The sequence below is a fragment of the Stegodyphus dumicola genome, chromosome 4 (genome assembly GCF_044657685.1).
Source record: "Stegodyphus dumicola isolate Sdum_Otavi_A_Nest chromosome 4, ASM4465768v1".
In the NCBI taxonomy this organism is placed as follows: domain Eukaryota; kingdom Metazoa; phylum Arthropoda; class Arachnida; order Araneae; family Eresidae; genus Stegodyphus; species Stegodyphus dumicola.
In genome coordinates this window covers 37309460-37326115 of record NC_140771.1, presented here as the reverse complement: position 1 = coordinate 37326115, position 16656 = coordinate 37309460, and the positions used below count along the sequence as shown (strand labels likewise).

The 16656-nt window shown below is 33.8% G+C and overlaps 1 protein-coding gene across 6 annotated transcripts in view; it reads left to right on the top strand.

The window, feature by feature from the left end:
* Positions 1-13560, top strand: part of LOC146997521 (uncharacterized) — a 30984-nt gene extending 17424 nt beyond the window's left edge. For 2 of the 6 annotated variants that reach the window (XM_085814731.1, XM_085814732.1), the window contains exon 2: positions 12439-13560. In XM_085814731.1, coding sequence (XP_085670857.1) covers positions 12439-12562 — 124 coding nt within the window. In that variant the 3' untranslated portion in view covers positions 12563-13560. Of the gene's footprint in view, positions 1-187; positions 1703-4727; positions 5828-12438 lie in introns of those variants that run through there. The other 4 variants (XM_085814730.1, XR_015040621.1, XR_015040620.1 and 1 more) reach the window with 4 other exon arrangements.
* The last annotated feature ends 3096 nt before the right edge of the window (positions 13561-16656 follow it).

Here is a 16656-nt window from a genome sequence, read left to right as displayed (position 1 = left end):
TCCATCTATTCTAACCTCCTTGGACGCAACCGTATCATTCCTATTCGAACAGCATTCGTATTCGCATAGAAACCGCATCATTCGTACTCGAACAAACCGCATCGCACGACAGATGCGAGTAACGAAATGAATTTGTGAGTACCGAATCGGTACTTCGAGTCAACCGATGTACCCGTTACTCAGTAACGAATACATGCGGTTTGCTCCAGCTCTATTGTTGAAGAATGTACGCAGCGGATCTATGGTGCATTCGCTCGTTCCACTTTGTGCTAATGGAGCACCTAACTTGTAACCTTGTACATTATGTAAATAATTAAATATTTGTGTGGCCTAACTTAGTTAGTTTTACTTTGGAACCAGCACCAATTATCTCTCGTAACTCATCGCATTTTAATACCAAACAGCACCCTCAACAATACTTAAATATATCAACTAGAACAGCTTCCACTATTTGCAGGAACACCAAACATTTTGGAAAATTAATTAATTCGTTATCCGGCAATGTATAATTAAATCATTCACATGAATGTGCCGTAAGGAAGGAGCTCGAACGCTCATTCAGACAAGATGGTTTGATGCCATACAAATTAGGTAGGATTACGCAAATCAATCATTTGAGTGTAAGCTTTTAAAGACCGTACTTTGGAAGCTCCTTGGCTTTTGTGTTCTGACGTTTTGGCGGCAACTGCGAAGCAAAAGAATGGATATTCGAGTTGAACGTTTTGCTCATCATTTATTTCGCTATGCGTTCCACGAATTAAAAGTGCCAAAGGAGAAGATCTACCCCATCAATAATGAAATGGTGTCTAATGACTATACCGACGATATTGGATTTGCGGTTGTTACGAATGCGCTGTGCTTTAGAAGTGACATAAAGCATGCTTTCGATAAGAATCCAAAGCTGGTTATGGGAACCACAGATTTCCAAGATTTAGTGCGGAGGTGGTTGGACGTTTTCATACCGAAAAAGAATATCTTAGACCTAACTATGGGGTCATGTCTACTTTTCGCAGAATTTGCTATACGCAAATATAGCGAAGATGAAAATTTTGATCTAAGATCAGTACCCAAATTGTGGGCGAGTTTCTTCATTGATAATTTTTTGGAAGAATTCAGCAGAAAGGAAGGCACAGAATTTCAGGATATCTGGGATGACCTGAAAAAAACAGCAAAAGATGCGCAGATAGTGGACACTGGCGTAAAATCTGCTCTTTCTGAACTTCAATATCCTTACGGTGGTTTGAAAGCGATAGATAATTTCAAAAATTTTCTTCCTCAGAGGCAGTCCAAGATAGAGCAGTTTGACAGTTTAAAACTTGGGAAAGGTCCTTTACAGCAAGTAGACTTCCTTTCACCAGTCCCAGGTTCGTCATATTGGGGTGAAGCATCAGGTTACGAAGTGAATTTAAAGCGATCAACCGCCCTGGAGTCGGAAATTCCTGAGAAAATTGCAAAAGAATCTCCTAAAAAAGGGAGAAATACCTAAGACTCGGGGTGGAGAAAAAAGACCCTAAAATTTAACATAAAATTAGAAAAAATCAATGCAGACAGAAGAACTTTTAAGTATGCTGTGTCTCCCGTGACAGATTGAAGATTGCGACATTGAATTTTGATCTATCTAAATAGATAAGAACAGCAAGTTGCGGAAATAAGTAATCTTTTCTTGTGAAAAATGGTGCAAGTTTATGAACATTTACATATTGTAATTTCTAGTTCTTTATTGTATTTTTCAGAAAATTCTAATGTATTGCATTTTAATATTTTTAATGATTTTGATGCTACATTTTTAACTTTTAAGCCTTTTGCTGTATCTAATATTTATCTTTCATTGCCCTAACTTTTCGTATGTTAAAATTTGAAGAATTAAATTTAAGTTAAAGCTTTATTTTATCTTGCATTTTTCATTTATTTGCTTTCAAATAATTCTATAATTTAGTAGTTACCGAGTTTATATGTTTATCAGTATCCTACTTTGAATTATTTTTAAAATCGATAATCTGCTCATTTCTTAGCTTGGGGATGGATTTTTTTCGCACCCTTGCATTTTCACATCACTAAGAAAATTGCGATCGAAATTTCAATTTTTGTAACTGTATAATAAGTAATTCCTTCTCGTTAAAATAGTTTATGGTACTGTATTGTAATGAGGATATTAAATTTATCTTTCAATGAAGAGTTTGTTGATTTTCGATATTATAAAAATTTTAAAATCGAAATTAATTTTTAAAAATCTTCGTTCGTTTGGCATTCCTAGCTCTCGAGAGTTTTAAGTGTCTGATGAAAATTGCAGCTCTCAGCTACATGAACAAAAAAAATCTAAGCAAACCTATGGTTGCCAAGGAGTTGCATTCAACTTTTAAAATATTCCCTTGAATTTCTCATTTCTTTAATGAATATGTTACTTATCCAAATGTACGAGAAATTTTAATCTTAACAGCATGCAAAGCACTGCTTCTTAATTTCCCGATAGATTTTAAATTCTTCACACAAGAATTGTAAGACTCTGCATTAAAGCGAAGTTTGTTACAGAACGCCTTCAAAAATCAATTTTGACAATTTCATCATTTGTTCATACTGTAAGTGCACACTCATTTGCAGTCTATGTAATAAATTCCCATTTACTCCTAAATATCTTAAGTATTTACCTTCAGGTGTGCAACAAATCTTAATCAAGTGTTTCAATTAAATTTTTGTTTTACGGAACATTCATTTTTTATGTACTGAACAGTATTGCAATGTCATCTCTGAACTAGGCGATATAAGCAGTTGCTTAAGATACCGAATTTCGGAGGGCACTAGTTAGATTGCTGTAACAGGCGAAAATCAAAGGTACATTTCGCTTTGAATTGTTATGCTTCATTAATGCAGGATGCCAACTCTGTCATGTTTAGAAGCTGACAGTGTTGGAAATGGGCACTATCCAATAGTACAGTATTTTAAATTAACTTCGAGAATGAATACAAATATTATGTTAACCTTTAAGTGGTATACTTGGAAATTAAACTCTATGCTAATTTTAAATATTTCTCCAATACCTTAATTCAAGAAAATAACCAAGAATGTAGTCTTTATATGGCATAAGTTCCAGTCGGATTTGAAAGCCTCAGGATACACATGCTTTATTTTAAGCAAAGACTTAAGTCAATCAACCATGCAATAAAAAAACAAATTGGCAACCCTTGAGGACCTCTTAAAACATCCCCGCGTAACAAGCATACGATTCTTGCCCATGGTACTCGCAATAGTTAACAATTGAAAGAGCGTGTTACTTGCATGAGGTGGATATCACGGTTAATAGATTTGTGATCACTGTTTTATTGTTGAACTGATAATTCCTAACTTGTTTCTCTTTGGATAGAAACATGAAGGGAATATACATGGAGTCGACTGGTGAAATTCGGGATTATCATCGAAAAGATGCGTGATTGTGCTCTTTATACAGCCAAGTGAATGTTTAAATTCTTGTTTCAGATGCATTTAAGCAGCTAAATTTTTCAATCGTGTTATTTAGCAACTTGCTTCTTAAAAGCTTCCCTAGATTAGTTTCTCAGCCATTGGTACGTGTAACCATAAGAGTACAGGAAAGGTCTCTGGGATACGAAGGAAAGATGTGACTGTAGTCATTGATGGATTAATTGAGCTTACGATGAAAAGCTGCTGTATCGGTTAATACTTCCAATCCAAAAATTTCATTATGAAGAATCAAACTACTTAAAATAAATCTGAAATAATTTAGAAAGCTATAAATGCTTAATTCAGTTTAGGTATATATTCTTTCTGCAGGATCAGTATTTGTCGAGAGGGCTAAGACAACCAGTCGATAACACAATTAGTGCATTTCAAGAATCTTTACATCATTACATTGATCATCCACTCACTCATTTATTATTCTTGGAGATTTAATCACTTGCACTGTGAGTAAACTTCACAGTTGCGGTGCCGGACGCTACAATATAACAAGCGGTAAAGTGTCTCATTTATGTCGCTCTGCATCTGCGAGTGCAATCCAGAGCTGTAACTCAAGAAATAAACAATTTTGTTGTTAGGCGACATGTGTATCACGTTATTTTCATTTTTGCAATAAATGCCTATCGACGTTATGTTCACGTCGCTCACGGTTTGAGACAAAAGCATCTCGACATACATGGCGCGTCATTTTAGCCCAAGTGGTTAAATGGCAATAACTCTTTGTAAGGAAACCAACAAGTAAATTCACATGGTAAACAAACTGAACAGTTGGTTGATGATCATTGTCTGTATATACTAAATATTGGAAATGAGACTTTCTTTTCCCAACCAACCAAGTCATTTCATGCAACAGATATAGCTATCAGTTCTCCCTCACTGCTACCTTAGTTTTCACTTAAAGTTAGTAATGTTCTTTTCAGTTGTGATCATTTTCCAGTTTTTTTCCTTGTTCAAGGATATACCTCCTTTGGAGCTGACCTGTCATTTTATTTATGATAGAGAATACTGATCACTTTTATCATTCCTAGCTGTGATTAGTCAGGAAATAGTGAATAATACAAATATTGAAGATGCAGTGACTGTGGTAACTGACATCATCCTACAGGCAACTAAACTCTCGATTCCTAAATCATCAGTAAGACTTCCAAAGTATGCAAAACCATGGTGGAGCAATGAATGTAAAGAAGCACAGAAAGCAGAGAAAACTGTGGAATATTTCCTACACATACTCGGATCTCCAACCTTCTGACCTGTAAGTAGGCTATGGTAAAGGCACAAAATGTCAGATGGCAGAGCCAGGGAAATATGTGTTGTTTTCTGTGTCATCCAGTTTTTATTTCTTGTTCAAGGATATACCTCCTTTGGAGCTGACCTATCATTTTATTTATGATAGAGAATACTGATCACTTTTATCATTCCTAGCTGTGATTAGTCAAGAAATAGTGAATAATACAGATATTGAAGATGCAGTGACTGTGGTAACTGACATCATCCTGCAGGCAACTAAACTCTCGATTCCTAAATCATCATCAAGGCTTCCTAAATCATCATCAAGGCATCAAGTATGCAAAACCATGGTGGAGCAATGAATATAAAGAAGCACAGGATGCAGAGAAAACTGTGGAATGTTTCCTACAAATACTCGGGTCTCCAACCTTCTGACCTATAAGCAGGCTAAGGTAAAGGCACAAAATGTCAGATGGCAGAGCCAGGGAAATATGTGTTGTTTTCTGTGTCATCAACAAGTTTTGATACTCTGAGAAAAAGAATTTAAGAATGTATTAAGAAAATGTCAAAATCACTCACTTTCTGTCTTGATAGTTTGATAAACAGCAGGGAAGAAACTGCAGATAGTATTTGTGAGGCTTTTGCTTTTGTGTCAAGTAAACCATTTGTCCGCATTTTTTTTCCCCCATCAGGTACAATCTAAGAGAGTTTCTGTCAAATTTAATGAGCTCAACTGTGAAAATTATAACACAGAATTCACAATACTCAAGATTCGAAGAACTCTTTCTTGGATACATAAGACAGTTACAACTCTAGATGGTGGGAGCTATAAGTATGTTAAAGTTTCTAAACTACTATGTTAAAGTTTGTGTCCTGTGAATCATTAGTTGCCCTTCTTACCCCTTTTAACAAAGTGTAGAAGAAGCATATTTTCCTAAATATATAGAGAAGAGCTTTAGTTATTCTCATAGCAAAACCTGATAAGGAATCTTGTAAGAATTCTTGCAATTATAGATTGATAAGAATGAACCTGCTGCCTTTGCAAAATCTCGAAAAAAAGATAAACTCTCATCTAGCTCATCACTGGAAAAGAATGATTGCAGTTCTTCATATCAGGGTGAGTTTTAAAGAGGTAGGTCAACTTTGGTTAATGTTGTGATATTTGAGACCTTGCTGTGAAGTTGGGAGGAAACACCTAGTATCTATTTTCTTAGATATAGAAAAAGCATATGATAAGGCTCGGAGATGTGACATTCTCCATGACCTTTGTGATATTAATCTACATGGTAATTTAGCTGTCTTTAAAAAATAGATTATTCCGAGTAAAGCTTGGTTCTCTGTTCTCAAAAGCTCAAGAAAATTCTATCGAGCACATGGTGGGGAGCTGACTGCTGTTCTTTGCTCCAGTTCTTTGTAGTGCTGTAATCAGCTCCAAATTAGATTACACCTCTGTGGTGGATGCATCTTCATGTCAATCTGCATTACTAAAGCTTGATCCTGTTTACCATCAGGCATAAGACATTTGTTTTGGAGCCTTCCAATCAACACCTGTACAGAGCTTGTACGTAGATTGTGTTGAGCCTTCACTTCATTTAAGGCATGAGCAACTGTCTCTTTGCTATTATTTTCCTGTATATTCTTTTATATGATTCAAATGTCCTTTTCCAAGCACAGCCTTCCTAGATTTCTACCTATTCAAAAAGATCTTAGTCATTAGTTGAAGAATACAGCATTTCTGAGATGAAAAGCAATAAATTATTTTCAAATTCCTCTTTGGGATGATGTAAAAATTGAATTTCTTAAAGTTTTCAAACATTTTGAGAACAGCTCTAACGAGGTAATGTAAATGCCTTGTTAAAGCTTTTTAGATCACAGAAATTAATACAACAGTTATTTGTTTACCCAAAACTTGTGCCCAAAAGTTCACTGCAGAGTTTTTCTGAAGAAAACAGTTCTTCTGTTTTAGAAGTTCTAAACTTGAGTAGAGGACCACCAGCGGCCGAGCGGTAAAGACGCTGAACACTGGTAGTTTGGTCTGAAGTTCGAATCCCACGAACAGGCTGGCTGCATGGGCCTTTCGTGGTTTTCCTCATGTGTAACGTGTATATGAGTCAGTTTCCTTTAGAAAGTCCTCCACGAAAGCATCCCTCCCTTTAGGAAGATAGCCCTCGTGTGCTTTGCCATAATTGAATAATCCAATCCAATCCTAAACTTGAATAGTGTCTTAAAGAATGACCATTATGACATTATATACTGCTATGTGTCTGGACATTCGAAATAAAGGGAACTTGCAGATATTACAGCAAAGAATTCTGTGGAAGTGTTCAGCAGACCTGTTCCCTTTTTAGACATAACATCTGATATTAGACAGAGAATTTTAAACAAATGGAAGCTACTCTGTGATGTTCAGCTAGTAATAAGTTAAGACGTCTGAAACTTGGGATGGAAAGCTGGAAGAGTGCCAGAAATCGAAAGGAGGAGGTGCTGTTAACCCATCTTAAAATCGATCACTCGCATTTACCTTCTAAAAGCAGAGAGTGAGTCAGTGGGTCCTAATTGTGATATTGTTCTGTCCGTTTGTCATTTTTTAATACGTAGGTTGAGGCAAAAGTCATGGCAACTATTTTTTTTCTTGAAGATACCAGTCCGGTTGAAAAATGTCACATATACAGACGAAAGGACAAGGTCTTAACTACATGTGTGGACAATAAATAGCACTAAAATATCGTAACACACGAATTTATTACAGTAGTATACAGGGCAATATAGCCTTCACCGTGCAAAAGAATGATAACACAATACACATAAAGTTGATATGACAAACCTGGGCCTAAAGACCCTCAATGTAGTCCCCTGCTACTGTCACCACACGCTGCCAACGATGTGGGAGGTGCTGAATACCATGAGCCTCAGCATTTTCCACACCATGTATGAATTGGGTCATCTGTTGGCGCACAGCATTAGCAATGTGCTCTCGTGTTGCAAACCGTCTGCCACGTATTGGTTCCTTAATCTTGGGAATGAGATCAAAGTCACAGGGCAAAAGGTCAGGAGAGTATGGTGGGTGCTCCAATTCTTCCCATCCCCTCGCCTTGTCGTGCAGAATTATTGCACTGTCCACAAGATCCGGACGTTTATCCTAAATGCCACATCGCACCTGGAAGTCCCTGCAGTACTGTGCGGTCACTGTTTTGCCATGAGGAACAAAGTGGCAAACAATGACACCCCTGACATCATACGCGACAATAACCATCAATTTGACTGGGGAAGGATTCTGACGCTAGCTCATTATGCAATATCCTGTGGACAGTGCGTTTCTAGATGCCACTTGCCCTCTCTAACTCCAGTAATGTCCATCGTCTGTCTTCATCCATGAGGTGCTTGATGACGGCACGTGCCAAGTCGGTCTGCACACTCACCGGTCATCCCGAACGTTGCTCATCACTGGTTTACACACGTCCTTGCTGAAACTTTCCTACCCACCATGCTACTGTATGATATGGTAGGGCATTATTCCCAAGGGCTTCTACTAATTCACTGTGACACTCCTTCGCATTTCTCCCTCGGAGAACGGCTATTTTGATGTAAGCGTGCTGCTCAACACGGGTTACTTCCATCTCGCACGGAACTCACCAACTGACTGATTTCAGAGCCCTCCCTACCACAGAGCCATCTGTTGTTGTGTATACACTCTATGCCTGCAGAACTTCTACACAACACATATATGTTTTGTGATCCATTCACATATCTACAAGAAAAAAATAGTTGCCATGACTTTTGCCCCAACCCTCGTAGAATATCCATATTTTAACAGATTTTGATTGAAGCATTTTAATAAATATGACTTGCCTCTTTACTGTATAATGGGAGAAGAGGTCGATACCATTTATTTGAATACCTGAAAGAGATGGGTTTGTATTATGGGTTATAAGTTTTGGATGTATCTACCATGTGTTTGGTTCAAATAGTCTTTCAGGCTAAAAGAAAATGTGCCAAGAAAATCTTCTACTACTAGCTACTACTACTACTCGAACTGCCAAACCCCTAAGCAATTTTATGTAGCTTACAAAAATATTTTAATTATGAATTTGTTGCAAATACAAAGATTTCAAAATCAAGTTCAAGAGAGAGACATTTTCATTATAAATTGAGTTAACTAATTTACAGTGTGATACAAGTCTTAATCAAGATTTGAAGATATGGATTTTATTAACTTTTATTTGTACTTGACATATTTTATAATTATTTGTGAAGAATTTTTTTTTCCACAATTGAAAATTAATAAGAAGGAAATCTGATTTACCGATGAGCATCTACAATCTGTGATAAAGACAATTTCTAGTATTTCTCTCTAAGGCTTCAAATTTTATCAAAACTGAAATGCCATTAAGTGTCAAGTCGAGGAATAAAAACATTTATAGTTATATACATACAAATATGTATTTTTATTTATGCATAGAAACGAATTCAATAAATAAGGAAAAGAGACTTAAGTTTGTCATTATTTATTCTCTAGTTTTGTTCTGCCTGGAAAACTTTCTCTGAAAAGTTAAGAAAGTTTTCATAATTTCTTTCAGCTTAAATTGAACTAAATTATTTAATGATTATAGTAAGTCTGGAACTTTTAATTGTCAAATATTTGAATTACAAAGTGTAACCAATATAAGTGTCTTGCAAGTACCAGACTTTAAATTTCAGATACAAAAAATAAATATAAGTTTGAATTTTTTCCGAAAAATGCTTAGTAAACAACATTTATTTTAAACGCTTTTTATTTTGTTAAAAAAAAATTCGAACCCGTCAGCTGTTTTTCAGGTTGTGCATGTGGCCCACAGGCAATCTAACCTTTTTCTAAATTAATGTATTGTATTTTTACTTGCGTACAAATGGAAATGTTATTTCTTCAAGTTTTGTATGATCTCTAAATATGATCTTCAACTTTAAAATGTAATATGTATGAGAGTCTTTTTTTTTTTTTGTTGTTGTTGTTATATTTTTAAGAATGTGTAGGAAATTTTCTCATTATGGACTGAAGGAGTGTATAAAAGATTAGATTTCGTAATTTTTATGAACTTAATTCTTTTTAATTCAAAAAATGGAAAAGCAAAAATATCTCCATCATTTAAAGCATTTTTGTAATTGGAAGTATTGTATTTATTCACATATTTTCCCCTTTTTTTTTATGATTTTATCATACAAAAATAGAGGGGAAGAGATATGCAAAGGACACAGTTACAGAAAAAACATAACAAATGAAAAATATTCATAGATAAACTCTTGGTAATTATCACAATATTATTTATTTAACTCTCTGAGCGGCCAGGGTTTTCGCTAAGAAAGCACAAATTTCCCAAAACTACTATGAGAACAAATTATTTTTTGATTTTAATGTAGAAACTCTCCTGGTTGGTATTTCATGCCTGGATTTGTTTTCTTTTGATATAGTGTCTTAATTTCTTTGATATATTTTAATATGCACGTATATATACATTCTTACAGATATCAGAAAAAATATTCTAGGCCGTATATGTACGCCCTTGCCGCTTAGAGGGTTAAAAGAAACCTGCATTCTAATCAGATTAAAAATTACTAATGACATTAACATTAAAGTATCTAACACAAGATTTTCATTTATGCTTCTGTTTTAAATCTCATCCCTTTTTATTGTTGTTCACTGCTAGCTACTCTTGAGGTCTGAAGTTGTTTAATCGTGATGGAACTGCTATCAAGTCTGCTGTTTGCTAGTTGTCGCCATCATCAATATCGCTATTCAGTTTATCTTTCCACCTGCAATGATCTTCAGAACTGTCCAGAACACTAGATATTCCCTATTTTTTTTTAAACTTAACTATTATTGTTTCATCAGTCAGAGCCCATGTACCCCAAATCCATGAACAAATCAATTAGTAAGATCAAAACAATGTCTAAATGAACAAATCTGTTTTAAAATTATGGGAAGCTTGCTTTCTGAACACCTTGAAAAAGGAGAGAATTACGTGAAGCTGGGGAATATGCCATTAAATGCACTATGTGTCTATGACCAAGGGTTTTGAAAGTAAAGGCACTGTGAACTTAGTATATGCAGGATAGTATAAAAAATTTTTACCAATATATGAACCTCTAGTGGCCTATCCACTCAACTAGTCGAAATGAAATTTTAGATATTGTTTGAAGGTATGCATTCAAGATTGTGATGATTTAAAACAACAGAGCTCTCGCAGTTATGGTTGCAGTAAAGAAATTCCAAAATTTTCAGATGGTAACACCCACTTTTTTCCCTGGGCAAATTTATTAGCACATTGGAAAATCTTAAATGACAATGGAAAGATACATGTATGACTATAAAACATTTGCAAAGAAGAGCATTATAAAGGATCAGTGATAATAGAGAGGAGAGAAGAAAAAACTGTTTTAGAATTAGAGGTTTTCAATGTGTACAATGTTTCAAGATATTCATCTCCTGTAAATTTGCACTTTCATAGCTGTCACAATCCGCTGACCTCACTTCGGTGGGGTTCTGGTTCTGGAATTATCTGAAACCTTAAGGTCTACAAAATAAGATCTGTCAGAACTGATAGATGCCATAAAATGTGAAGTTATACAGATTCCTCTCTTGTGTTGTTTATGGTCCTTTACAGTACTCTTCTTTGCAGATATTATATGCTGGCAATTTTTGTCATATGGCTAACTTGCCATTTATGGTTGCCCACCAGTAGTCGAGTGGTAAAGCTGTTCAATACTGGTAATTCGGTCCTGGGTTTGAATCCCAGCATATATGTCATGTGTATGTGAGCTAGTTTCCCTTAGAAACTCCTCCGCAAACCCCCCCCCCCCTTAGGCAGATACTTCTCGAGTGCTGTACCATAGTTAAATAAACCAAACTATATATGGTTTTTCAGCGCCATTTGGTGCAGGGAAAAAGGTGGGAACTTTAAAAAAAATTTTCATTAACCATAACCATGAGAAGCTGTGTTATTTTAAATCATTGCAATCGAGCGCACACCTTCAAAAAATAATATCTGAAATTCATTTCGATTGGTTGAGCAGCTAGGTGGCTAGGAGTTCATATATCGGAGGAGATTTTTTTATAACCACCCTGTATATGTATATATTATGGTTTGCCATTTATTTAAAGATGAGAACATAATATTTTTCAGAACAATGTTCCTTGATCTAGTGCACTGAAAAAAAATTTTCATGACTTTATGTGATCTGCATATTTTAAAATGTATGCATTTTCTTGTCTATTAAAATTTTAAAGACATGAAATAAAATATTATTGAAGAAAATACAATTTTCAAAGCAGAGGATGGAAATGTTATTTTCATTTATTAGATTTTGTATATTTTTATGTTATAAATGCATAAATGGAATTAAGCAAAACACTAAAATAAATTAGTTTGTTTGATTCTTGTAAGATTTTCTTAATTTGAAATGCAGTTGTATTTTAATAAAAGCAAATGTACTTGATCTTGTTTATCTTTTAAATCTGATGGCTTTTTTATGATTAATAGTTGAATGGTCATCGAAAAATACAGTATGAGGCTTATATGTACTTGATTATTTACAGGAATTTTATCTTAGGGGAGTATGTGATGTGTTTATCTAATTTTTAATGGTTCTTTTGTAGTCTGAGAACTGGAATGAACAAAGCAGATTGAAATGCTTATTTATAATTTCTTTTATAGATTTGTATCTGAAATTAAAAACTATGGACATTATAAACATTGTCTCTTTTTTTAGATCTCGATTGGCTTGTCAAATAATTGTTACAGAAGCTATGAATGGTTTAGAATTGAGTCTTCCTGGAGAAGTAAAAGATGCTAGACTGCTTTCTTCAACCTATACCAGTGAAAAGATCAAATAATTACAACTAGAGAGAAACGTTCTAATACCATTATTGTACAGTCTTGTTGAATAAGAATGAGGTTTCTTTGAGGAGGTATCAGGATATAAAATGCTTAGATATTTTAAAATTAAGTGCTGTGATCCTCTTATAAAAATATCAAAATTGTATGGCATATCGGAAGAAATCTAAACATTTATTACATACTGAATGAATTTTCAATAATGTTATTGGTGCACTGTAATATCTATTAGCCCCTTTTTTAAAAAATATTGGATTTTATTATTGAAAAATTCATACCTTATATTATCACATGAACAGTTCTTTTCTGTTGAATATGCCTAAATGTAATGTTATATACTGTGATATAGGAGAGCATCTCGTACCATTCTTAACATTTTAAATTCACTCTCAATTATGCTGCCAAATTTTCTCATGTTTTATGAATAATTTTTATATTATAAATGCTCAAATATTCACATTATAAATTAATATTACATCATTTATAATTTTAAATGTCACATTTATAATAAAAGTAATTCTGAAAATGGCCAATATTTCGTCTGTGGTATGCAACTATACAGATGTACAATTGCTTTTCATCAAAAAGTATTTGGTTTTGGGGGGGGGATGTTTTATGCAACATTTAGTAGAATATATATGCAGCTATATGAATTAATATGCAACTTTTAGTAATAATAGAATCATTGATTTTAAAGTTGCAGAAATGAACATTTTAAAATTTCTTTGTATAGTATTGCAGCATTATTAAAAATATTCATTATTAGAAAATGTGATATTTAATTTCTGAATGTAATATTCGTGTGAATATTCAGATTATAAAATACATATTTTAATTATTCTTACATTCTTTGTTATATTCTTTTGTATCAAGTTTGGAAATTTTACTCAAAAAGAAAAAATATATTTTTGTAAGTTATTAAATATTCCTTTTTTATATTTTATCTTGTCTAAGGAAATTTTGTACTAGATGTGTCTATAAAAATACTTTTTCTACATATTTGTTTATTTATTGCATTCCACAGCATTTATGCATTGAATATTTATTATTACAGTTCAGCTATTGAAGATCTAAATACAAATGCCATTTTTTAAAAAATATTTGCATATAATGGGCATAAAAGGTTAAGAATAGTTTCTGTAATTTAACCACTGAGCATTATGCATATATAATAGAGAGAGAGTAATACATACAATACAATTTGACTATATTTATGTACTTTCATACTTTTAAAAAGTATTGTTGCATGCATACAGGTTTGTAATAGATTGAATGCGCTCTGAACTGATAATAGCTTGATAAAATTTATTTTACCAGAAGGAACACTTTATGTCTGTCTTTCCACAAAAATACTGATACATCTCTTCACAGTGTCACAGAAAGCAATCAGTAATTACACATCAAACTACTAAGAATTTTAAATGCAATGCAATGCAAAGTGCATCTAAAGAGTAAAGCTCTCATGGAGGTATCTCAGTATGCCCTAGTTGACCATGAACTGAGATATGATGTTCTCTCTAACCGTATATAGTTATACCCCAGCCACAGAGAAATCTTTATTACCTTCCATTTCTCGAAATTAGTGGAAAGCATTTGAGGTATATTTGTGTTTACAGTTACATATAGGGATCAATGACAATTATTCGATTAGAATACTTATTACAGTTAAACAGGGGCCGGTCAAAAATGTCACCAATTTTGGCCACTTTGGGAGATTTATCACCAAATTAGTCCCCTAATCCATTATCAGTTTAGCGATATCTCACCAGTTTAGCAAAATAGCCATTTAGCTGGATGTTAAGTAGACTTGCTCCTGTATTCTTATTTTTATGATAGAGCTTAGTCCCTTTTAAGCATTTCATGTTACATATATACAAAATTTGTAACACTATTTATTTCAAACTCTTACAATACTATTTTATCATAGTTTTATATATTTCAAAAATGAATATTAACTCACAGTTATTGAAATGAAAGGCCTTTTTGACTGTAAGACTTTATTTTACCTTTTCTGTTTCTTGCAGTATTAAATTACATACAGGTGATACCTAAAAATTTAATACTGGCTTATTCAAAATGCTGTGATTTTTAGACCACTGCAAAAATTTATCATTTAATGCCATGTAATAACCAGTGTACATCAGTCATTTGTAGATGTAATCCTTTAGGAGCATTGGTGGTATTTTTGCATATTAAATTTAAACTATGAGCTGAACAAGGAATAATGTAGCTTTATCATTTCTTTAACAAATAATGGCTTGAATACATTTATGCAGTTCAGCTATATTAGTCCCTTTATCATATCCTTGACCTTAAAAATTTTGAATGTTGAGGCCATCTCTTATAAATAATTTCGTTTGCTAAACGACTTCTAGTTTTCTGTTTTATTTCTACAGAATTTATAAAGCTTTCATCAGTAGTTATGGATCCATCATTAATGTACAGGTATCTAATAATTTGACACAGTTGATCATGATGCAAAATTTCTTTTATGCTATCAAATATCAAAAAATGTTTTTCCCTTTTTCGATAGTAAAAAGAATTTTAATTAAAAATATAACTATAAACTTATCTTTTGCTTTATTAGAATGATAAGAATGGATCTCATTCTGTGACTAGCTACATGATAGACAGTATTCCAAATATCAGTCAGTCCATAAGTTCGTGCGCATTAAGAGTATGCGTGAAATTCACTATGACGCATTTACTAAATACAATTTTGAGCCTGTTGAAACTTGTCATCAGTTGACTACCATATTATTCAGTTCATCACCAACTTTCGTAAATATCGAATGCATTTTAGTACCCATAGAAACTGAATATTCAACCAAAATAAAACTAAATACATATTGGGAATTACAAATTTGAAACTGTTAGCAAATTTAAATATTTAGGATCAGAAGTTAATACTCTCAATGATTTAATGCCCGAGATCCATAGTAGAGTCACAGATGCTAACTGATGTTTTTTCGGTCTCAAAAAAATACTTGGTCTAACTTCACTAGCAGAAAAACGAAGATTTTAATTTACAAAAGCTTAATCAGACTCATTCTTACATACTCTGTTGAGACCTGGGCAATGACAGAAAAAGCTAAAAGTATCATTTCAGTCTTTGAAAGAAACATTTTGAGAAGTATTTTTGGTGGCATAAAATGTAACAATATCTGGAGAAGAAGAACTAACTCTGAACTCTATGAATCCTTTAAAGAAATAGATATAGTAAAATATATAAGGATTCGGAGAATTAAATGAGCAGGCCATCTGTGCAGAATGGATAAAAATCGAGTAACTAAAAAGATCTCGGCCAGACCATTCGGCACCCGAAAAAAAGAGGGAGACATAAACTTAGGTGGCTCAACTGTTTGGAAACGTACTTAAGAATTTTAAAAATAACCAATTGGATGTCCATGGCCAGGGAAAGAAGAGCTTGGAATTCGATTCTAAGAAAGGCAAGGGCCCATCCTGGGCTGTCTGACCATTGAAGAAGATGAATATACATAATCAGTGCAAACGTGCTGTGCTACATTTTTTATTTTCGTGTGGAGAATCTGCCAGGTTTGCAGCGACAAAAATTAATAGTGTACATGGTGAACACACTATTAGTGTAAGGTCTGCCCAGAAATGGTTTAAAAAATTTAAAGTTGGAAAAAGCAGCATTGATGATGAGCCCCGTTCAGGACATTTTGAACTATTAGAACCAAATCAAACGATTAATTCAGAAGTTTATAATGAACAACTTTGCCATCTAAACTCAGAATTGATAAAAAAAAATGCCCACGATTGGTGTATATCGAGAAAGTGTTGTTTCATCGTGATAACGCTAAACCGCATTCGGCTCGAACAACGCTGTAAAAAATGAGTGAATTTAATTAGGAGCTTTTGCCACATCCTGCTTACTCCCCAGATATTCCCCCAGTGATTGTCACTTATTCCGTGCCTTACAAAATTTTTTATTGGGAAAAAAATTTTATTCTAAACAGGGTGTACACAATGAACTTTCAAGTTTTTTTTGCATCAAAACCAGAGTCTTTCTACAGCAATGGCATAAAAAAGCTGCCTATAAGATGGCGAGACATTGTAGATAATGGAGGAA